This window comes from Denticeps clupeoides, chromosome 2 (assembly GCF_900700375.1).
Source record: "Denticeps clupeoides chromosome 2, fDenClu1.1, whole genome shotgun sequence".
Classification (NCBI taxonomy): Eukaryota; Metazoa; Chordata; class Actinopteri; order Clupeiformes; family Denticipitidae; genus Denticeps; species Denticeps clupeoides.
Window position 1 is genome coordinate 2031223 of NC_041708.1, and position 23457 is coordinate 2054679.

The 23457-nt window shown below is 51.5% G+C and overlaps 3 protein-coding genes across 12 annotated transcripts; 1 reads left to right on the forward strand and 2 right to left on the reverse strand.

Moving 5' to 3' along the window:
- Positions 1 to 36: 36 nt before the first annotated feature.
- Positions 37 to 12640, reverse strand: LOC114784638 (PDZ domain-containing protein 7-like). Of its 7 annotated transcripts, none has more exons than XM_028970165.1 (15): positions 12398 to 12640; positions 8331 to 8517; positions 7658 to 7804; positions 7407 to 7581; positions 6721 to 6897; positions 6483 to 6630; positions 6349 to 6405; positions 6040 to 6268; positions 4360 to 4500; positions 4152 to 4270; positions 3990 to 4081; positions 3801 to 3892; positions 1720 to 2250; positions 1103 to 1203; positions 37 to 453 (listed from the first exon to the last, which is right to left on the reverse strand). In XM_028970165.1, the coding sequence occupies exons 2-15, from the start codon at positions 8470 to 8472 to the stop codon at positions 310 to 312; spliced, it is 2295 nt and encodes a 764-aa protein (XP_028825998.1). In that variant the 5' UTR covers positions 8473 to 8517; positions 12398 to 12640; the 3' UTR covers positions 37 to 309. The 7 variants fall into 7 exon arrangements, with proteins under 7 accessions (XP_028825998.1, XP_028825999.1, XP_028825993.1 ...); XM_028970166.1 differs by lacking the exon at positions 12398 to 12640 and adding an exon at positions 10758 to 10895; XM_028970160.1 differs by lacking the exon at positions 12398 to 12640 and adding an exon at positions 9083 to 9502.
- slc16a3b (solute carrier family 16 member 3b) lies at positions 11539 to 17400 on the forward strand. 4 transcript variants are annotated; one of them, XM_028970171.1, is made up of 6 exons: positions 11540 to 11753; positions 14281 to 14348; positions 14503 to 14755; positions 14885 to 15028; positions 15148 to 15927; positions 16018 to 17400. In XM_028970171.1, exons 3-6 carry the CDS (start codon positions 14533 to 14535, stop codon positions 16365 to 16367), a joined length of 1497 nt encoding a protein of 498 aa, XP_028826004.1. In that variant the 5' UTR covers positions 11540 to 11753; positions 14281 to 14348; positions 14503 to 14532; the 3' UTR covers positions 16368 to 17400. The 4 variants fall into 4 exon arrangements, with proteins under 4 accessions (XP_028826005.1, XP_028826004.1, XP_028826003.1 ...); XM_028970170.1 differs by lacking the exon at positions 11540 to 11753 and adding an exon at positions 11804 to 12904; XM_028970172.1 differs by lacking the exon at positions 14281 to 14348 and having other exon boundaries at positions 11539 to 11753.
- A 52-nt stretch (positions 17401 to 17452) lies between these two features.
- On the reverse strand, positions 17453 to 21861 carry csnk1db (casein kinase 1, delta b). The gene is made up of 10 exons (XM_028970174.1): positions 21481 to 21861; positions 20909 to 21019; positions 20684 to 20832; positions 20377 to 20605; positions 20133 to 20303; positions 19916 to 20064; positions 19700 to 19841; positions 18854 to 18996; positions 18411 to 18485; positions 17453 to 18321 (listed from the first exon to the last, which is right to left on the reverse strand). The coding sequence occupies exons 1-9, from the start codon at positions 21554 to 21556 to the stop codon at positions 18453 to 18455; spliced, it is 1203 nt and encodes a 400-aa protein (XP_028826007.1). The 5' UTR covers positions 21557 to 21861; the 3' UTR covers positions 17453 to 18321; positions 18411 to 18452.
- Between the last annotated feature and the right edge of the window lie 1596 nt (positions 21862 to 23457).

Consider the following 23457-nt stretch of genomic DNA (forward strand, 5'->3'; position numbering starts at 1 on the left):
ACGCACGTTTGCTCAATAAGCCCATTCAAACACATATTTAACTTACAGAAGAGTCATTCTGTTCATGAAATAAACACACCACACATCATCTCCTGTAATTTGACCGCTGGTCTTGACCCCGCCTTCCACCCCCAAAGAGTTTGACCAGGGCTGGTAAAACATTTGGCAAAAAAGACCGGAGTCAGTGTTTAATCGTGTTATCCTGAAGAATAATAACTCTGAGGTTCTCTGAGGTGAAGGTGATTTCCAGCGTCCACCGCTGTGTCCTCATCCGGGGACCGGCAGGGATCGTCCGCGTCCCGCTGTTCGTCAGGAGCCGCGGGCCACTTTCACCACCAGCTCCATGGGGTCGGTGGCTTTGTGGCTGAAGGCCTGTCTGATGGTGTCGACCGCCTGCTGGTGCGTCACGCCCTGCAGGGAGACGCCGTCCACCGACACCAGCTCAAACCCCGCCTTCATTTGGGGATGAAGCATATGCAAATATTCAATTATGCAAATATGTAATATTATATATAGCTAAAAAACACAAAAGGAACTGTTTACACTAATGTTGTCCAGGTTTACACATTTTTTAACCCCGGATCTGGATTGAAAGTAGAACGTGATAAAGTGAAGTGATTGTCACTTGAGATACACAGCACACGGTGCACACAGTGAAATTTGTCCTCTGCATTTAACCCCGAGTGAGCAGTGGGCAGCCATGACAGGCGCCCGGGGAGCAGTGTGTGGGGACGGGGCTTTGCTCAGTGGCACCTCAGTAGCACCTTGGCGGATCGGGATTCAAACCAGCAACCTTCTGATTACGGGGCCGCTTCCTTAACCACTAGGCCACCACTGCCCCACATGCAGACCCACATGCCTTTGTCCCATATAGTGACAGTTCCTCCTCCTCTTATTCTCATTAAGATGGAATGTCGGAGCCGTTGGAGTGGAATGCGCTTTCATCAGCGCGTAATTGAACTTGAGGGCGCCCTGCAGCGCCCGCCGTCGGGTGGCCTCAATGCCAAGGCTAGAAGGTTTGTGCGTGGGCAAGACGAGGGAAGGATTCTGTGAGCGCGGCTCATGTTTAACGTAGGACAATTGAGACGTCAGCGCCGTTTACCCTCAGGACGTTGCTGGTGGAAGCGGCGCCTCCCTGGAAAATCTTCTCTATCTTCACCACCGGCTGCACCCTGGACTCGACACCTCCGGAGATACTGATGCCTGAAGTGTGTGCAGAACATTAGAATGCGAACATCTACGAGGAAAACCTCCTTCATTTCACAGGACGGTAATCGGGTGGGACACTCGCCTATTAACCATTACATTCACATTTACAGCATTTACCAGACGGCCTTATCCAGAGGGTCCTACGGTAAGTAGTTACAGGGACAGTCCCCCCCTGGAGACACTCAGGGTTAAGTGACTTGTTCAGGGACACGATGGTAGTAAGTGGGGTTTGAACGTCGCCTATGAACCAGAAGACCCAGGTTCAAACCCCACTTACTACCATCGTGTCCCTGAGCAAGACACTTAACCCTGAGTGTCTCCAGGGGGGGACTGTCCCTGTAACTACTGACTGTAAGTTGCTCTGGATAAGGACGTCTGGTAAATGCTGGAAATGTAAATGTAATCGAACAGAATGTGAGCTTGTGCTGCCATCTAGTGTTGAAATGCTGAACACAGCAACTAACAAATAAAAGCTGATAAGAGTATTTTTTGAGGAAATGTTGGTCTCACCCAGAGACTGTTTGGTCTTGGAGACGCAGACGGTTCTGAGCTCGTATTTCCGTGACCCTTCACCCCCGTCGTGCCCCTGGTAGGCCGCGAGGCGTTCATCCAACCGCTGATTTGCTGCATGGCCTGCGGGGGGCGCCATAGACTCAGTCGCCACGTGAGGCCCAAAGATGTTGGACAGCGGTGGTCTCCTGTAACCGGACGGCGCTCCAATTGTAAACACCGTCTCCCCCTGACCTCCTTTATTGCCCCTCCTCTCGGTGAGGGCCCGGCCCCGGGCGGCCGTACCATTTCCCTGACCGTGGGAGGGGGGTCTTTCAGCCAGCAGCCAGTTGGGGAGCAGCGGGCTGATTCTGGGGGCGCCGAGACCCGGAGACGCGTCCATGACAGGGTCAGAGGTCCCGGCGTGCCGAGGCGGGTCAGGGGTGGGCTGGATGCTGGGGAGGGAAAGCCGCAGCGTCTCCAGCTCCTCGAGGAGACGACTCTCCTGCTCACAATCCTCCGCGGCGTGGAGCTGGGAACCGCCACGTGAATCTGGACCGACCAGAACCCAGAACTATAAAAGTGATTCCGTGGAGGGACCACGGTACACCGCAGAGGAGGACCTGGAAGCATTGTGATGAGGGGCGACCGCAGTGGTGGGGTTCTGACTATAGATCAGAATATTACTGATCCTCAGTTCTACTGCGTTTGAATGGCAGCGTAACTAACAGAAAAGAAATGACCTTGATGGGTAAATTCTGGTATGATGCTGCTCATATGAAATTATTATCGTTATGGTACCAGGGTCCCAAATCGGATTTGTCAGCCAATGCTTATGACGTGTTTTAAAGCCTGGTAGGACATGATAGGATATGATATCTATGACAAGATATGATAGAAAGGAACCCATCTAAGCAGCCGTACGGCTACTGATCCAGTTCAGGCTTCGGCCCTCATTTATCCATCCTCCTTACGCACAGATTGATGCGCAAGACCACTTTCACGCAAGGTGTGGACTTTACCATCTTCCTCTTGTACTTATGCTTGGTTCAGGTTGAGGTGGCATTACCAAACATGTCCACCTGGTTCGGGAACAGCACCATGAAGGACAGGCGAGCACTACAGAGGGTGGTTCGATCAGCCGAACGCATCGTCCGTACCAAGCTCCCTGACCTTCAATCCATCTACAGCAAACGGTGCTGGACCAGGGCCAGGAAGACAGTGAAGGTCCTCAGCCACCCCAACAATGGACTCTTCTCCCTGCTGCGATCAGGGAAGCGCTTCCGCTCCCTGAAGTCCAGCACAGAGAGGACGAGGAGGAGCTTCTTCCCGCAGGCTATACGAGCTCTCAGCAACAACAGTACATAGAACTCCAATACACTCCAGCACTTTCACTCTCAACCACTCTGGACTCTTTGCACAAAATCTTTGCTCTTTTGACTCTTTACACAATACCTCTTTTTTTATATATTATTTCAGTCATTTGCACACCTTCACCTCACCTGTTACACATATTTTATGTTAAAGACATAAAAGTGTAATATTTGGTTATGTTTGCAATACTGAGGTCTGTAGCAGCACTGCATATCATACCATGTATGTCTGTGTACCTGACAAACAAAATTTGAATTTGAAATATGGTCGAAATGAGGCCGTTTCTGCAGAGCACCAGAATAAGAACGTGAGGGATTTACCAACAGTGGGTTAGAAACGTGCACATGACCGATAAAGAACAGCAACATTTCTATCCCATCTAACCGCCGTTTCTAAAACGGGTCCAGAGTGAATTTGTCTTTTCCGCAAATCCGCGCGGTATTCATGCATGAATTCCTAATGAAAAAGAACAACGGCATGTTGAACTCACCGCGGGGGACAACTAGACGTTTTCTGCGTCTCATTGTGGACGACAACATTTCAGATATTTATTTCAGAAACCGAAAAGCAGAGAAAGGCGTTCTCGTGTAGGTTGATAAACGGTTAACGGTTAATAAACGGTTGAGGGCCCTGGTGGGTAGATCAGCATTAGATTAGTGGAAGGTGCATTCTAGGAAGATGATTGGTAATGGTCGGTAGTCCATATCAAGTAAAGTGGAGACACTCACGTGTTCGGCTCTTCAGACTGTGATAGGCCTCCTGCTCAAAAGGCTCCACCAGGCTGTTGAAGAGCTCCAGCTGATTGATGGGAACCAGCATCCTGCGTAGGGAAGAGGAAAGCAGCTCAGGTGCAACCGCCACTGACCTCTGGCCTTCCGTTCTTCTCAACCCCACCCCGACTGGTGCCCTGCACCCACCTGACGTCCCGAAGTAGCAGGAGCTTCTCAGGACAGTCCAGCATGGCCAGCAGGTTCTCCGCTAAAGTTTCCACCACTCCATCGGTCAGAAACTGGAAGAGGAGATAGAGATCCCATTCAGCCAGAATCTCGTCTGTACATATTTAATGTCATTTTGCTTACTTGTCCACAGAAGGTCATGACAGCGGCCACCTCGCTGTCTCCCAGCAGCCTCCAGGCCATGTCCTCCACCGCAGCCAGAGCCTCGGCGTCCACGGCGGCTCTGACTCCATCAGCTCTGTCTGACCAACAAACAAACGGCGGCAAAAGTCAAAGTGGTCCGCTTCCGTCCACACCAGACAGACAAGAAGAACCGGAACCAGTGCCTCACCCCGGTTCTTCCTGGGGGGTGACCTGGAGCGTCCCGCCGACGAGTCTCTCTTGCGCGCTCCGCGGAACAGCAGGCGGAAGAACGTCTTCGACCGCTGCAGGGGGCTTCCCTCCGACGGGCCTCGGTCGCCCTGCGAGGCGCCTGGGAAGAAACGGCGGGGCAAGATAGAATCCCGCCCGACCCGACCCGGCTAGACAACATGCGGAAACGAATTTATAAGCAGCAAATCACATGGAAAGGATCGCTACTATAGACTGGAAGTTCGTGTTGGCTGACTGATCATTTACTGCTCGAGACCGGCCCGGCCCGACCCAAGCCGAGCTGGGCAGTCCCGAGCCAACCCGACTCGACCTGACCCAGCCCAAGCCGACCCAACTCAAGACATCTGACCTGACCCAACCCAACCCAACCCGAACCGAGCTGGCCCGAGCCGAGTTGATATGACCCAACCTGACCTGACTCAAGCCATCAGAGCTGACCCAACCCGAGCTGGGCAGACCCGAGCCAACCCGACTCGACCTGACCCAGCCCAAGCCGACCCGACCCAAGCCATCTGACCTGACCCAACCCGAGCTGGGCAGACCCGAGCCAACCCGACATGACCCGACTCGACCTGACCCAGCCCAAGCCGACCCGTCTCAAGCCATCTGACCTGACCCAACCAGACACAATCCAAGCTGGCCCGACCCGAGCTGACCCGAGCTGGCCTGAGCCGATATGACCCAGCCCAAGCCGACCCAAGCCATCTAACCTGACCCAACCCAACCCGACCCGAGCTGGTCCGAGCCGAGTTGACATGACCCAACCTGACCTGACTCAAGCCATCAGAGCTGACCTGACCCGACCCGACCTGGCCCGACCTGACCCGACATGACCCAACCCGACCCCACACCACCCCACCACACCCGACCCGACCCAACCCAAGTCAACCTGAGCAGACCTGAGCTGACCCGAGCCGACCCAACCCGACCCGACATGACCCGATCCCGATCTGAGCCGACCCGAGTCGACCTGAGCTAACCCGAGTCGGCCGATATAACCCCCGCAATATAATATATTAATTATCTCACATTACCAACTTGTTTACTCGTTTAATTTGGCAGCAAATTGACAGCATGTTTAATCATCTGGTAATCATCCGGCCGAATATCTATTATTACTCAACCCCTTTCTTTTGAGGGGCGTCAGGCCAGTTTTTAGAGTTGTCTGTTTTTTTTTGAGGTCACGTCATGGGCTTCCTACATGCCTGATCTCGCACGTGGATCATTTTTTAGTGCACTTGTTCTGGCATTTAAAAAATGCCATATTTTACGCCTATGATTTAGAAAAGTGTGATGGTGACCTGTAATGGTTTTGTCCGGTTACTCAGGGTTTAATGACACCGGGTGCCGGGTATTATTCCCCTGTTCCTTTCTTGTTTTGTCACAGCACAGCACCCAGTGCACACAATGTATTGTGTCCTCTGCATTTAACCATCACCCTTGGTGAGCAGTGGGCAGCCATGACAGGCGCCCGGGGAGCAGTGTGTGGGGACGGTGCTTTGCTCAGTGGCACTTGGCGGTTCGGGATTTGAACCCACAACCTTCTGATTATGATATAATATATAACCGTATTGTAATGGTTAGCACACAGCGCGTCATGTGGGTGGAAGTGTTTGAGCCGCGGGGACGGGCGTCTCACCTCCTGCGCCCACGTGGCCCGGGGCCTCCCGGATAGCGGTGTCCCGCAGCAGGACGCGGGGTCCCACGGCGTGGCTGGTGTCGGGGGGGGCCGCTCTCCGCGCGCTTGGGCAAGGCGGGCAGCAGCGCCTGAGAGACGGCGCTGATGGTGCTGGGGGTGCCGGCAGAGGGGGAGGAGGCTGAGGAGGCGGAGCCTGAGTCCTGGGAGACGGCGTCCTGTACTCCGTTGGCTAAAAGCCATCAACACACACGAATGAAAAAAAGTTCGATTTCTATGAATAAATATAAATATAAATATAACATCTCTTACAGCGGTCGGCCTCGCTGCGTTCCGCCACCCTCTCTTGGTACGCCGGATACCTCCCCACTTCCTGCCGTCGGACAGCGTTAGAGACAAGCCGGAGCGCCTCCGTACCGACTCTCGCTCGCGGGTTCGCGTTTTACCTTGATAGTCAGTGTCAGATGCGCGTGAGACTTCAGAGCTTCCACGGCCTCGTGGTGCGGTACGTCCAGGAAGCTGACGCCATTGGCCGCCAGGATCTGGTCGCCCATCTTAATCCCGCTCTGTTCCGCAAGGCCCCCTGGATCCAGGCTACGCCGGGAGGGGGGTAAAGAAGAGCGTTTATCACGTGTACGCAGTTTGATGAGTTCATTGAGGGCTTCCAAAGCTCTCCTAGCGTGCCTGGAGACGTAGATGCCGAGGCCGAACTCGCTGCCGCCGCGGATGTTGAGGCCGAGGCGTCGGTCGGAGGGCGTGGTGCGGAGGTGGACGACCCGGCGCAGTGCCCCGTCAGTGCTCAGCGTGGAAGGAGAAGCTCCGCCCTCTTCTACCACCATCCTGCGGTGCGTAAGGTCCACCCTGGTGCAATTATCATCAGATCAGTTATTGATGCTACACATCTAGTTTTTTCTTCGTTGTTTGAGTTCAGTGCTGGTTGTCTGTGTGTGTGTGTGTGTGTGTGTGTGTGTCTGTTACGTCCCTGGACATACGTTCCCACGTGTTCTGTGTGTCTGGCTGTGTTTTTGTGTCCTGACTCTTTCAGGTTGACTTTGTGGGAGGAGTTGAAGCCTACAAGCTCCACCTACCATCTGCCTATTGGTCAACTCCACCTACACTTCGGATGGTGTTTGTGTGATAGACCCTTTTTTGTTAGCCTAGGTTAGCCTGTTAGCTTTATGTGCCCTTTTTGTTAACTTGTGCGTGTTTGAGTTGTCCCCGCTGGACCGTCCCTTCCTTTAGTCTGTGCTGATGTTGGTTAGCTGTGCTGCGTCCTGTTACGGTTGTGTGTATAACAGGGGACGTCCTCCTCTCCACACCCTCGTCACGTTTCTTAGACCCCTAGACTTAGGAACGGGACAGTGTCTCACCAGGTGGTTTTGTCCTTGCTGTGGTGCATCGTGGGTAATTTCTCTCCTCTCTGCAGTAGGACGTGCAGCCGCTGGCTGCTGGTGAGGAGCTTCATTGCAGACGGCAGACTGACGCCGTCCAGCCTCACGCTGTTCACCTCCAGCAGCTCGTCCCCCACGCACAGGCCCGCATGAGCTATTACACACACACACACACACACACACTGTTGGGCACGCTACAAATCTGTTAACAGCCTCCACTGCCGCACCACCTGCAGGACCGCCGCTCTCCACAGTGCCGACGAAGACGCCGTGGCCGGGTTCCATGCCGCCGCTCACGCTGAACCCCGACCTCCCGTCCGCGCTCCTCTCTACGTACGCCCTCATGCGGCGGGCCGGCCGTGCCGTGTCCCGTCCATCTGCAGAGCGTGGAACACCGCCCCCCCCCATGACAAACATGCCAGAGGTCGGTTTCATATTCTCACCAATATAAATCATTTTTAACCCTGTACTCTACCAGTCAAAGGTTTGGACGCCCCTTCCTCATTTACAGGTCTCACACAACAGAAAATGAACAAAACTGAAGACGCAGGACTATAACGTATATGTAATGTGCATGTTGTGTAATTAACAAAGAAAGTTGAATATTTGCGTTTTTTTTGCTGTGACGGCAGCGTTTCACATGCTTGTCTTCTCCCCAACACCTTCAGTTGGACAACGGGGACGGTTTCCAACTGTCCTGAACACGTTCCTATCATTCACTCGTGTTAATGAGCATCTCATTAAGCAGCTTTTGATGATGATGATAGTGAGCAAAGCAGACGTGAAGGTAAAAAGAGGAAAAAAAGGCTCCGGATTCTTCAAAATGGCTCCATCTTAGTCTCCATAACCGCCACAGAGTCGGGGCGTCCAGACTTTTGACTAGTAGTGTATAGGACAACTGACCAACTATTGGAGCATTTGACGACAGGCCTGCAGGTGATGGACAGCGGGTTCCATGATGACCGTGTTGCTGAGTGGGCAGGGTTGCGAGGAACCCCTGGGTGCCAGGGTGGGGCTTCCTGTCCACAGGACCTGGGTGAGCCATGGCACCGGAGAGCACCACCCCTCACTCCCCGTCATCTGCGCCGCTCTAAACAGGGAGACACGACCGGAATGAGGAGCTGGCATCTTAACCACTTACAATGTAGGAAAGGCGTCTAAAGAGGAGATGCAGAAGCAAGCCCTCCACCTGAGTCAGACCACACAGACCTCGACTCCTCCTTATCTGCAGAGAGGACAGGAGGAACGAGTTCAGCGGGGAGAACGACACCAGATCCTGCTGACCCGTTACCCAACGGAGCCTGTGCCCGGTGCGGCGGAGTCACGTGGTCTCCGCGTCTCCGCTTACCTGTGCCCGTACGGGCTGCTACGTCACTACGGGGCGCCGGATTTCAGGGTTGCCAAGACCGCTTGTTACAAAACTTTTTTTTTTTTTTTAAACAAAATCGTGCATCGTGATAAAACCTCAAACGCGACGAAATGTATATGCTGACAACGTATTTATAATTACAGAAGTTACGACAAACCCAGAAGTTAAGCACTAACTCACCAAATTGGGCCCTGATACTTGGCTTGTTATTAGCAACCGACATTTTGGCTCGTTAAGCTACTTTGAGCCGATTTGGACAGGCGTGTGGTTTACTCCAGGAACGCACCTTGCGCCGCTGCGTACTTTCTCGCGAGATCTGGCAACATGGCGGCCCGCGGTCAGCACCATGGACAGTCCTCGGGCTGGCGAACAAAACTTCACATTTCCACCGCAGCAGAGTTCGTGGCAAAGAGATTAACATAACACTGCGTTTTATTTCAGCCATCGAAGCGGCAAAAGACACGGGCCGACAGGATCGGCTGTAACATAATCACGTCCTGATTCCGGCACGGGAACGCCCCCTGGTCTCCGAGCCCCGCCCTTCCCGCGCAGAAACCCGACCCGCGTCGCCGATTGGCTGCTCATTTTACATTATATTATAACGACACGTTTATTCGATCAGTAAAAAAACAATAAAAGAAGTAGAAACAGATTTTAATGGCAAGTCTAAATCTCTCAATCCAGCCGCCGCCGGTTTGGTAGCGTATTCGACACGCCCACTTCGCGGGCACGCGCATTAAAGGGGTCACATTCGTGAAACCCACTCCACTAATCATCAGCACCACATCAGACATACTCTGAAAATCACATCAGGCTATTAATAGTCTAGTGTATTACAATATGTTTACAGAATCAGTCAAAAGGCGATAATATTACAGTATTAATTTGTATGAGCATCAACATTGGGCCTTCACGTTGTTTCATCATTGTATCTTTTTACAAGATATTCTCCAATACTGCCAGTCAACCACAGAAGAGAAACAGACCCACTTTTAACCCACGTGAGATATTCACCGAAGAGCCACAACATTAGCACCACTGGAAGAGGGGTGGTAGTAGCCTAGTGGGTAACACACTCGCCTATGAACCAGAAGACCCGGGTTCGAATCCCACTTACTACCATTGTGACCCTGAGCAAGACCCTTAACCCTAAGTTGCTCCAGGGAGACTGTCCCTGTAATACTGATTGTAAGTCGCTCTGGATAAGGGCGTCTGATAAATGCTGTAAATGTAAATGTAAATGGAAGAGGAAGGGAAAAACATGGATATCGCGCCTCGAACGAAAGCTTTAGTTCATTTGCCTTCATCAGGGGCCATAGTTGATACATCAGGGCGTGAAAGAAGCATCGGTTCCAGTTTTATTACTGAAGTGTCGCTTCATGAACCCTGACACTGCAGAAGAAGACATGTTCATACTCTGAAAATCAGATGATGCTTACTGGAGCAGATGAACTCCAAATGAGTGTGTCACGATTGCAGCCCCAGGACGGTGGGACCGTCGTGGTAAATGTTTTTCCGGGCTTTTCCGGGCAAAATCCCACGCACATCAACCAGATTCATGGATGAAAGGGGGTCTTCTGAGAGTAGCTCCAGACGTTATATCAGGTCCTGTCAATCTGAGGATAATGGTCGCAACACCGCCATTTGTCCAGCAGGTGGCGCCGGGGGGTTATGTTCTTTCCAAAAATTAAAAATAACATAGTAGAAGTGTTTTTTTTTTATTATTTCCCCCATGAGGTCATTCCTGTCCCGACAGCGTGGAAAAGAATTCCACTCTTCATCCCAACACAAACCACTACACGCGTGTACGTAGTTAGGGCGCCAGCCCGCTGCTGCACAAATTTACCATTAAAGCCACGTATTTGTGTACCGGTTGTACAACATAACAGAGGGTCACCACAGCCACCACCACCGTAACATCTAAAGCTAATAAATACGTAATAAATACGTAATAAACCTACTCTGCACTGTCCAGTACCTCCAAACATGGACGGATGCTCTATACTACACTGTGGACCTCTCCACCACTGCAACTGTAGGACTTTTTCTCTTCTTCGACCCTGCACCGACACCAACTGCAGGTTCACTCCACCCTGGAAGGACGTCCCTCTCTGTACCACTCCTTCCCAACGTTTCTTCCTTTCTTTTTTCTTCTTGTGTGCAGAACAGTCAACTGTCAAAGCCCATTGAGACGAACTGTATAAAAGTTGTTGCAAACTTTTACTCATACAGTAAAAACGACTTTAACTCTTCAGCACATGGTTTATATTTACAGCATTTACAGTATTTACCAGACGCCCTTATCCAAAGCGCCTTATAGTCAGTAGTGACGGGGACAGTCCCCTTCTGGAGACACTCAGGGTTCAGTGTCCTGCTCAGGAACACGATGGTAGTAAGTGGGGTTTGAACCTGGGACTTTTACCTACTTCACCCACCTCTGTCCACACACAGACAGACAGACCGACAGAGAGCAGGTGACCGTTGGACGTGGGAGGGACGGGGACGGTATGTCCTCCAAGGTGACCTTGACCCTCTTATTTCTTTTATCAGACACCTGCACCTCCATCCAGGTTCCTATACGTCTTGATGTCGGGGTGCTTACCCTCACACACTGTCGTGTCCCCGTCGCAGGGACACCCAGCACGTCCAATCCTGGTGACACCTGCCTCTCAGCAGGACACCAGACACCGCTGCTGTCACCGATCGGGCACGAGATGTGGACTGCTAAAAAACTCGAGCGACCTCACAGTTAGAGCCGAGACCAGGCGCGGTCCTGTCCCCGGTCACGTCCGCCCGCCTACATAACGCCGGCACCTGTCGCGCGCAGCATCACCCGACGCCTCCGACCCCCGGGGCGCGTGCGCGCGCTCCAGTCCGTGCGCGCGCCCGTCCGGGGGAGAACGGCGGTGGCTCGAGCCCGCGGAATGGTCTCGGGAGGGACCCGCTGCGTCCGACAGGTAGGAGGGCGGCGGGAGCTGCGGACGGGGGGGTAATGAATGAACATCGTTACTAATGAGCGGAGGAGGAGAGTTTGGAAGCAGGGGATGGAGGGAGAGAAGGAAGGAGCGCTCAGGCGTTCCGATGGCACGTTCGGCACGTAGGCCACCCAGTGGGCGTTCCCATCTGTCTCGTCTGTCAATTTAAGATTGACGGGTCCCAGTATCGCCTCTGAAGCCCCTCCCCCCCATCCCACGTTGCATTTACATTTATAATCCGGAGAGCTTCACAATGAGTAGTGACGGGGACGGTCCCCCTGGGGACACTCGGGGTTAAGTGTCCTGCTCAGGGACACGATGGCAGTAAGTGGGCTTCGAACCTGGGACTTTGTGGTCTGGTTTATAGGCGAGTGTGTTACCCGCTAGGCCACTACCACCTTCTGTCCTTCCTAATCCCTCCCTCAGGACCAAGCTCACGTCCGCCCTGTTGCTTTTCCTTCCAGTTCGAACTCAAGACCTGATTAAAGATTATTATCATTTTTTTAAATGTACAGGCTTAAATAGACTTTAATTACGTTGTCCGCCATCATGTGACCTCACACCAATGCATTGGGATAAATCCGCAGTTTCACAGTGAAGCCTTCAAACATGAACTAGAAACCTACCAAGAAGCGAGTGAAGGTGCTGATGTTTCCACTTTACTGTGGTACCTCACCCATGGACGGATGTGTCACAGGCAGGAGGAGAGGGGACCGTCTCGTCAAAATGGACACCGCACCAGCAGGCAACGCACGGCTTACGCCGAAAAGACACTAATTGCTCTGGACAGCCAGGCCGCGGGGCCTAATCAAATCCCGCCCGGGTCAGCTGACCGCACGTCTCCGTCCCCTGGAAGGACCCCTAACCTACGGACGCCCCGTCATAATGCCTAAGGTCCCCGTTTCATCTGTGTCACGTCGGCCAGGAGCAACACCAACGTGAACCGGAGGAGCGATAAGGTTTCGGCAGCCCGTTAGACCTGGCATTAGTACGTCCCCCGAGGCGGGAAATGTCAGGGTCTTATTTTAGGGGGCGGGTGGGTGGCGCCCCAGCAGAGATGCAGCCGGGTTCTAACGTTTTCCAACATTAGGGAGCTCCGCCGGTAAATGGGGGTTTGTGTGCAGCTCGCTGGGGTAAGTCTTCACCAGCATCCCCGAAACGATTAATACTATTAATAACCTTGTTTATTACAATGTATTTACTGAATGAGTCAGAAAGCATTAATATTCCAGTATTAATTTTTTATGAGCATTATTGGAAGGCGGGGCTTCGACGTTGTTCTCTAATACTGTCAGTCAACCACAGAAGAGCCACAACATTAGCACCACTGTCAGAGGACGGGAAAAACATGGATTAGAAGGGACATTTTAAGATATCGCGCCTCAGACGGGAGCTTTAGTTCATTTGCCTTCATCAGGGGTCATATGTGATACATCAGGGCATGAAAGAAGCTTCGGTTCCGACTTTTTTACGACCTGATGGGGGCGGGACTGAAGCAGTGATATTAGATTCCATTTAAACACATACTGTAAACCGAATATCGAGAACCCAGTCGCATGTTTTCAGTAGAAAAAGCTATTTTAGTGGTAACCAATAAGAGCGTAAAATGATGTTCTGTCCCTGAACTGTGACACTGTGGGGTTGCCTTTGAGTCTGCACTGGGGCAGGCTATACATGCTTTGCCCCAGCATGACCTTTACATGCTATTCAGGTTCGTCTATTTTAATGTTCAAGGTGTCATTTGGGCAGCCGTAAAAAAAAAAAAAAAAAAACCCACATTCACGGAATTGACGGGGAAGCATTGTTAAGTCACTTCAACTTTGACATATTACAAAGGGTTTGGCCTCTTCCGAGCAAATGTCACAGGGCCAAACCTTTGGCAGTGTAAACCGAGACAGGCTAAAGCGCTGGCGCCATCACTCGGCATTGTGGTACCAGGCTGGTACGAAGCCACCAGGATCCAACGCCGCCGGTCCATGCACACTGATGGCATCCGCTGCTGCATGCTGAACGAGCGGCTGACTTGCCCCCCTGAATCACCTTCTCCGCACTCACGCTCTTTCTATTTACGGAACGCGAGGTCAAGTTGGCCAAGATAATGCTATAATATTGGCCGCAGAGGTTCGCGTGAATGAGATAATGGTCTAGGGCTAGAAATTTTTGGTTCGGAAATATTGAATCCATATTGAAATGGTTCTTTTGGTCATGATTCAGAATGGATTAGTGTACTAGAAAGCTCCACCGGTAACAACGCAATCATGGAAGACATCATAATACCCTAAACGTCTGAAGAAAGACATTTACATTTACATCATTTACCAGACGCCCTTATCCAGAGCGACTTACAATCAGTAGTTACAGGGACAGTCCCCCCCTGGAGACACTCAGGGTTAAGTGTCCTGCACAGGGACATAATGGTAGTAAGTGGGATTTGAACCTGGGTCTTCTGGTTCATAGGCGAGTGCGTTACCCACTAAGCTACTACTCACCCAGCATCCTTCCTATGCAGGTCCTACAGAAGATAGGAGAGTCTCCTTCCAGTTGGATGCGCAACGGAACAATCTAGCAAGTTTTCAGGTGAAAAGTTTGAAGTTGTCCTTTCTCGATACTGAGGGTCATCGTGCGTGATGTTCCACTAACCCTTTATGCAGAAGTGTTCTGCCCATTTACAGAGTAACATTGCGTGTCTCTTGGTCCTTGACCTTTGTTGGCATGTTGCTTTCCCCCACAGGGCCATATTAAGTGAACAAGGCCAAGGATCATGGGCGGAGTTGCTGTGGACTCCGGGTCGAGTGGGGTGAAGGCTCCGGATGGGGGATGGGGCTGGGCCGTGCTCTTCGGCTGCTTCGTCATCACAGGCTTCTCCTACGCCTTCCCCAAAGCAGTCAGCGTCTTCTTCAAAGAGCTGATCAAAGACTTCGATGTGGGCTACAGCGACACCGCCTGGATCTCCTCCATTCTTCTGGCCATGCTCTATGGCACAGGTGCAGACGCTCATCCATAATCCACATGCATCATAGCAGCTTTACTGATGAAGGTTCACATATGAGGTCAACTGGGTGTTCCAAAAGTACCGATGTAATAAAAATCCGATGTGTTCCTACGTAATACAGGCCCACTTTGCAGCATCCTGGTCAACCGCTTCGGATGCCGGCCTGTGATGATGATGGGAGGCGTCTTCGCCTCCCTGGGGATGGTTCTGGCATCGTTTGCCACCACCATCTATCACATTTACCTCACCACTGGCGTCATCACTGGTAAGTACCAATAGCCAAGTTGTCCACATTTGGCCCACTCCCCTAGAACCTTTTCAAGATGACCGAGAATGCCAAGGCGATTTTGGTGGCTTACTGTACGTGCTTCTTCATCATTTCAGGATTGGGCCTCGCACTGAACTTCCAGCCTTCGCTCATCATGCTCAACAGGTACTTCAGTGAGAAACGTCCCCTGGCCAACGGTCTGGCGGCGGCAGGCAGTCCAGTGGCCCTGTGTTGCCTTTCACCGCTGGGCCAGGTTCTGAGCTACAAATATGGCTGGCGAGGTGGGTTCCTCATCCTGGGTGGCATGCTACTCAACTGCTGTGCGTGTGGGGCTCTCATGAGGCCCCTGGTAGACCCCAAGAAAAAAGAGGATGATATGGAGAAGGCAGTCGAAGAAAAAAAGCCAACGCCCAAGGCCAGGCTGCTGGACTTCAGCGTCTTCAAGGATCGCGGGTTCCTTATTTACACAATAGCTGCGGCCATCATGGTCCTGGGGCTCTTTGTACCTCCTGTGTTTGTAGTAAGCTATGCCAAGTCCATGGGCAACGAGGACACAAAGTCAGCGCTGCTTCTAACCATCCTGGGCTTCATTGACATCTTTGCTCGTCCCACGTGCGGAATCGTCGCTGGCCTGAAGTGGGTTCGCCCAAGATGCGTCTACCTCTTTGGCTTTGCCATGATCTTCAATGGCACAACAGACCTGGTGGGTTCCTTCTCCGAGGACTACAGCGGTCTTGTGGCCTTCTGCATCTTTTTTGGCATTTCCTACGGCATGGTGGGCGCCTTGCAGTTCGAAGTGCTCATGGCCATCGTGGGGACAGAGAAGTTCTCCAGTGCAATCGGCCTGGTTCTGCTGGTGGAAGCCATTGCTGTGCTTGTTGGGCCACCTTCTGCAGGTCAGTTCTCATAGAGCAAATTTAAAGTACATTCTGGAAGGCTCATGAAGTGCCATTTTGGAATATGTCTTTCATGCTTATCCTCCACAGGGCGACTTCTAGACCACACCCACAAGTACCAGTACGTGTTCATGCTGGCGGGCTGTGAGGTGGTCCTTTCTGCTTTGGTGCTGTGCATCTGCAACTTCCTCTTCATCAAGAGGCGAGAATCCGAGGTCCCAGCTAAGCAACAGGACGCTCTGACCAACGCAGAGATGGAGGCGCTGAACAAAGCTCTCCAAGAGGAGCACGAGCAAGGCGGCAATCACAAAGACAAAGATGTGGACAAATCTTACAGTAGGCAGGACGGTGTTGCACCCGAACAAAAAGAAGGCGAGAAAGACCACCAGGAGGCGGCGGTAGCAAAGAGTGTCGCGGTAGAACCCGAGTCGGCGGTGTGAATATTAACCATAATAACCGAACTTGACCTTCCTCCAAAGGACCAGGAAACTCGTAGATCAGAATTTTTGGAGTGCTGTGGTGTGCTTTCATCCAGGGAAAAATGCGTGGCAACGTAAAAACAAATAAACCGGGGGGCTCTAGACACGTCGCCGTCTCATCCGTAACCGGACGGAGGTGGCCACGTCCACTTCGGGAGCAAAGATCTTTTCAATGTGGCCCTAAGCGTAAATATGCAAAAACCGGGGGAGCAGTGACGTGGCTGAACTCAACGCCATTTCGAGTGAGACGGAGCGGCGAAGATGGCAGCGTGTGAAAACGTGTCTACCAACAACCAGGCTGGTGCTTCTGCCTGGAGCTTCCAACTACACTTTTTTTAAGCCCTTGTGAAAACGTAGTTGTGGCCTGGCGGTTAAGGAAGCGGCCCCGTAATCAGAAGGTTGCCGGTTCGAATCCCGAGCCGCCGAGGTGCCAACACACTGCTCCCCGGTCGCCTGTCATGGCCGCCCACTGCTCACCAAGGGTGACGGTTAAATGCATAGGACACATTTTGTTGTGTCACCATGTGCTGTGCTGCAGTGTTTCACAATCACTTCACTTCATTTAGTAAAATACTGGTATACAATGGCATTCATTTAATGTACTAGACGTACACACAGTCTACTTCTATTCTTTTGACCCAAGGGAGTTTATATTTTCCCAACCAAATCCTGTCTAAATGCAGAGTATTTTAAAATAGAAGTGTTCAGTATTTGTTCCCACTGTATACTGTACTGTATCTATTTCCTGTATTGTGACTTGTGAACATCTGAATTAATGTGCGCAGTTACCCGTTTTACCGTTTATTGTTCACTTTTAGCCATTTATCATTTCAGAGCAGGCTGTAAGTCATTAGTTGACTTAAACATTTTACATCAGGTCTTTATTTCCCTTCCAAGACAGGACGTTGGAATGTCTCATCGTCCAGTGCCTTATTCGGACGCTCATGTCCAGAACAGAAATGAATAAAGTAGTCCATTTCTGGCACGTTTTCTACCCGCTGTCTGTCATCGTGGTATAAATGTGGTATAAAGTAAGAACACACATACATAGTAAATTTCTTTATTTACAGCTGTAAAATACACAAATACATCGGTGATATAAATCCGTTCAGGGCTTATATATTGGCATAAGTTCCAAGTTGTGGTAGTGTGAGTCCCTGACCTGATGACCTAGAGGGGACAGATGGACTGGATGGAATGCCTCATCGCAGCCCTGGACACTTGGGCTTTAGCGTGCGGGCAGGTGCCGGAACAACGTCCTAGAGAGAACCTGACTTCGTATCCACCCGCTGGACCGGGATGGTCCACACGACCCCCTCAGCACTGTACCTACACTGTACTTAAACTAGTCTTAATTCTTTTTTAATAAAAACCGGGCGTCCCTGGGAATAATCCTGCACGCCAATAATAATAACCGGGATCAATAATCCCGGCTGGGTTTATGCACCCCAGCTGCTCTTAAATTAATTGCAAGGAAGGAGGAGAGGAGACGGGAGAGGAGGAGAAAAAGAAACCCCACCACAAATTCACAGCTTATAGAAATATAAACTGAAACTGTACAGTATGCTGGGTAATGAGACGCCCGACGACGTTAAAACCCCTTCGTAAAAATCCCCAAAATAAAACTTATTAAAAAAAAAAAAAAGTAAAACACGCACACAGGTGGTCTGTTTCCCAGAATAATAATAATAATAATAATAATAATAATACATCATCTGTAGATACATACGCGAGAATGCTGTAAAAACGAAAGTAATAATTTAGCAACGCAGGCTGGCGTGGTCCGTCCTCGCAGGGAGCGGGCGAGAAGTTTAGGTTATTTGGGTTGTCAACAGAGCGGGCCGGTCGTTCCCGGCGGACTTTTGGATGCGCCGTGCTGCAGGGGGGGCGGGGCCCGGAGCTGTTGTGCCTGGATCTACGGTGAGGGACGGAGCAGAGTTTTCCTTCGTTTTCATTTGTTCCGGTTGTTCCCGGCTCTATGATCGGAGCGGTCTGGAACTTACCCCCCCCCCGGCGCCGCCTTTCAAACGAGGGCGTGGTGCGCTGCTACTTGCCGTGGTGGTCGAAGGGAATGCTATTCTGAGGTGAAGAGAGACAACGTTACAGCATCTACACGTCTGGCGTCCCCCGCCACCCAAATTCATTTCATTTCACGCCCCAACCCCCCCACCAGTCAGGAGGAAAGGTGACGACTTTAATGTCAGACGTCCTCGGCCATTAAACAAGCGTGATGGCAGAATGTGCTAGAATCAGACTTGAACAGCGGTTGCATACAGGCAACATGCAACAGAGTCCATGTGGTCAGAGCGCTTCGCTCAAAGCTTTTTTGTTCACGTAAAAAAAAAAAAAAAAAGTTTACAGTTTAGGTCAGTGCTGTAGGAGTCTGGGTTGGGCTCGAAGGGGGGGGGTCATCCGGTGGGCGTGGAAGGGGCAGGGCTAGCCTGTACCTGTGAAGTGGACATGCGAGAGGCGTCCTGGCGGCCCGTCAGGTCCGAGGAGGAAACGTTGACGGGGGCGCCGCGGTGCAGCCTCATGCTGACCTTCCTCTCCCGCTCCATTCCCGTCACCGGCCGAGGGGACGACGTGTTCGCTGCAGGACCGGAGCAGGGCGGGTCCGATGGGAACAAGACCACAACCACCACAGGTGAGATCATATATAATAATAATAATAACAATAAAAATAATAAAGAAAATCACTCTAGTTTATCACCTAGTTGCTTAGACATTTCCTGGCCAGCAAAACCCAATCAAGATAGAAAGAACAGAGAAGCGTGAACGAACCGGAAGCCCCCCCAGGACGGGGGGGTGAACGAGTGATGGGGGCCTTCCGTAAAACCACAACCACGCCAAGTCAGTGACGTCATTTCAGCTGGTTTATGAGAAATCAATAAAACGCCCACTAACGTGACTTCAGCTGCTGGCAACGTGCAGATGTATTAAAAAAAAAAAAAAAAAAAAAAAAAAAAAAAAAAGAGCAGCAGAGACGTAACGCTGTGCTGTAGCGTTAGAGAATATCGACACGGCAACATATTACGATATTTTACATTCCAGATTTTAAAATAGCGGTATTTTCGTATTCAGATCGAGCTCACCAGGTGGCGCTGTCGAGCACTCTCTTTGCCGTGAGGTTGGCAGAGACCTCCACACCTGTAGATGGCGCTGTAGTGCTGGGCGCTTTAAATTGCTGCCTGGGACTGTGATATTTTGACCGCACCATTTTCAGTGGCGTTTCGCATCGCGTAGCGCAGTAGAATCGCATTAGTAGAATTCGCAACGGGATCTCGGAGACTCACCGGTGTGGGAGGTGGGCGTGAGGGGCGCGGCGTCCTGGGCGGCCCTGGGCCTGCCGGAGGCGCCGGGGTTCCTGGCGTGTCGCAGTCGCTCCTCGCGCTCCCTCCTCTCGCGCTCCGCCTCCTCGGCCGCACGGTTGGCGCCCTGAGAACAAAACCCGAAGTTCACGCCTCCGCCGCTCCCGCACTTTCCGCGTACGTAGCGCGCGCAGAACGTACGAATTTGAGCATGTTCCAGTCGAAGACGTAGTCGTAGGAGAAGCCCTGGCGGTGGAACAGGTTCCGGAACAGCTGTCTCAGGTACGAGTAGTCCGGCTTGTCGTCGAAGCGCAGCGAGCGGCAGAAGTTCAGGTACGTGGCGAACTCGGCTGAAACCAGCGGCCGGGTTAGACAAGAAAGCGGCACGAAAGTAAAAGCGGACTCGCGCCGTACGTACAGGGGTAGCCTTTGCACAGCACCTCGATGGGCGTGGACATCTTCTTCTCGCTGATGCGCTCGTACTTCTGCCTCTTGGTGGCGGCCTTGAGGCCCTGCCACGGCAGCGAGCCCAGGTTGAAGTACATCAGCACGTAGCCCAGGGACTCCAGGTCGTCGCGGCGGGACTGCTCTGCGGGAGAGGAGCGTAGCGGCGCTGAGACCCCGCCCCCTTGCGGCTCGATCGCTCGGTTCGCCGGCCTTACCGATGCCCAGGTGGGTGTTGATGGAGGCGTAGCGGGCGGTGCCGGTCAGGTTCTTGTTCTCGCGGTAGGGGATGTGCTGGTGGGTGCGGGCGTCGCGGTACTTCTTGGCGAGGCCGAAGTCGATGATGTACACCAGGTTGCCCTTCTTCCCCAGGCCCATGAGGAAGTTGTCCGGCTTCACGTCCCGGTGGATGAAGTTCTTGGAGTGGATGTACTCGATGCGGCTGATCTGAAACACCAACGTGCGCCGCGTTCGCGCTTTTTAGCCTCCATTTTCCTTACAGGAAGCGGCGGGCCGGCCACTTACCATTTGGTCCGCCAAAAGCAGGACCGTCTTAAGGCTGAACTTCCTGGAGCAGAAGTTGAAGAGGTCCTCCAGGCTCGGGCCCAGCAGCTCCATCACCATCACGTTGTAGTCGCCCTCGGCGCCGCACCACTTGATCGTCGGAATGCCCACTGGGAAGCACGCGAACAGGCGGTGTGAAAACTCGAATACTTTTAACCTGCGAGTAAATCCCAGAATGCACCTCACCTCCGCCCTGCATCATCTTGTAGATCTTGCTCTCGATGTGGAGCTGCGGATGCTTCGTCTTCACGCACTCCAGCTTGATGGCCACCTCCTCCCCCACCGAAATGTCCGTGCCTGCGGCGCGGCGAGGAGGAGAGGAAGAAGAAGAAGAAGAAAAAAACAACGAGAGGTCGTGGTTACGCGCCGTTTATCTCGCCGGTCTCGAATTACCGCCGCACAACGAGGTGGCGGTTACATAACTGGGGGGTGGGGGGTCCCCCCACTCCGCCCGGCGCTTTTACCATCACTACCAGGGCCAAACAGAGGAGCTCAATCCATAAAGGGGACCTGAAGGAGAGGAAAAAGGGGTGCCATGGCACTGGTCCCCCACAAAAACAGCTGGGGGGCGGGGTCAAAGTTCACATACAGGACAGCAGCACCTGTAGTAACGCCCAGGCGACACGAATTATTCTAATTTATTCTAATTATTGTAATTTATACACTTTGCCACTTATTTTGGGGCGCCAGATGTCACCCACTCGGCTGACGTCGCGGGGCGTGTCCCGCGACAACTCCGTCCGCGTTCCTGTACTCACCCAGATAAATGTCCCCGAAGGAGCCGCTGCCAATCTTGCGGCCAAGCCGGTACCTGTTCCCGACCCGCAGCTCCATGGCCGTCGCCCCTGTCGCGGTGTTAATGTCGCCCGGCGCAGGCGGCCCAGCCTACGCGCTTCGTCTCTCCTCCCAGCGCGGCTCGCCTGTCACCATCGCTTTCTCCGCCCGCCGCGGTCGGAAGCGCCACAATATGGGTGCCGGCGGGGAGCTGCGGACGCGTACTCGGTGCTCCGCGTGTTCGCCGGGTCATTACGCGGCCCGCGGCCACGGATGGCGGCGGATTTCGGCGGCGGAGCCCGGCGGGGACGAGGCGACGTCTTCTATGGAAGCCTGCGCAGTGCCGCCGTGACGTCACTTCCGGGATCCGCCGAAACAGTTATTAATATTTCACACAGACTCTGGCCGGAATAAGTCACATTTAGGCGTGATGTAAATGTCATTTACGTGTACGTTTTCGTCGGTCTAGTGCGCAATGAAACAGCCAAAATGTAACAGCTGATAATATTATTAACAGCTGAATAAAAATCTCTTTTAATTTGGGTTTGTAATTCGCATGAATCGGCACGCTGGTGCCATATATAAATATCTCATGAAAACGTTCTTCTTTTCTCTAAATAATAATTACTAACATGTATCTGCCAATGCCAATGCCAATGCGATATATTAAATATCGTAAACAGGACGTAAACGTTGTTAATGTATTGAATGCATTCATGTATTTGGATTAACTAATAAATAAATGTATTTAATAATAATAATAAAAAAACAACTTCATTGTGTTTCTATATTCCCCGCCCTCTGCGCTGATCTGAATTCCGATTGGCCGACCCGGACCCCGCCCAGACGCTGTTTTCATTCCGATCACGTTGTTCTCTTACGTAATCCTGGCGGCACGTGTTCACCAACGCGCTGCGATCAGCTTGTCGATTACAAAACCGACCAATAAACATCATAAAGGAACAACACGAAACGTTTATTGTATTATTATTATTATTATTTTTAAAGCAGTAATGAATTAAAACTCATAATTTGAAAACTCATATTTGAAGAACTGCACTGAATTCGAAATAAATACACTTCTTTTTTTTTATTTTATTCTGTACATATGACCGTCCACGGGATCTGTTGTGATTCGATGCTGACATCTAGTGACAACTTGGAGCAACGACACCTGACAGGCGCGCATTTGTCGCATTTACCAGTCGCCCTTGTCCAGAGTGACAGAGGGGCAGTAGTGACAGGGACAGTCCCAATGGAGACACCCAGGGTTAAGTGTGTTGCTCAGGGACACGATGGTAGTAAGTGGGGTTCGAACCTGGGTTCGAGTGTCCTGGTTTTAAACTAATTAATGTACAATTATTTCTGGTTTTCGTATCATGCAGCATTTCATTCATTACAGTACAGTACATGAAATTAGACATGTATTTTAACTTGAATTTTATAAAGTTAATTAAGTTATATATCATTTAAGTTATTCCCTATATTTGGGGGAAAATTAATGTACGACAGATCTAAGCATGTTTTCCACTAAAGTACCTACAGTGGAGTAAACAGTGGAATGAAATGCAAAGAAACAGGAGATAAAAAGACTTCCAGACCACAGACGGAAAACCAAACGGTTGATCAGGTGAAGGAAAAGAAAATCAACCAGATGTTTTCATCGAGATCAGAATAGTTTTTTTCTCCAAAATTTGAAAAGATCTAAACAAACTAATAACATGCTACGGATAAAAGAAAAAGAGCCCAGGACCCCTGATCCAGAACTTTAGAACCTCTTCTTCACCTCCTGAGACCTGCTGAGCTCAGGACATAACAACACGTCTAGTAGGTGGTTCTACAATAAAAAAAAAGAAACTTTATGGACAATTCCTTGATTGTGTGAGCGTGTGTGGACAGGATTTACCGTCTTGAAATAGTTTAGGCTGCGAGAGGACAGCTTGACATATTCCAGAAGGATA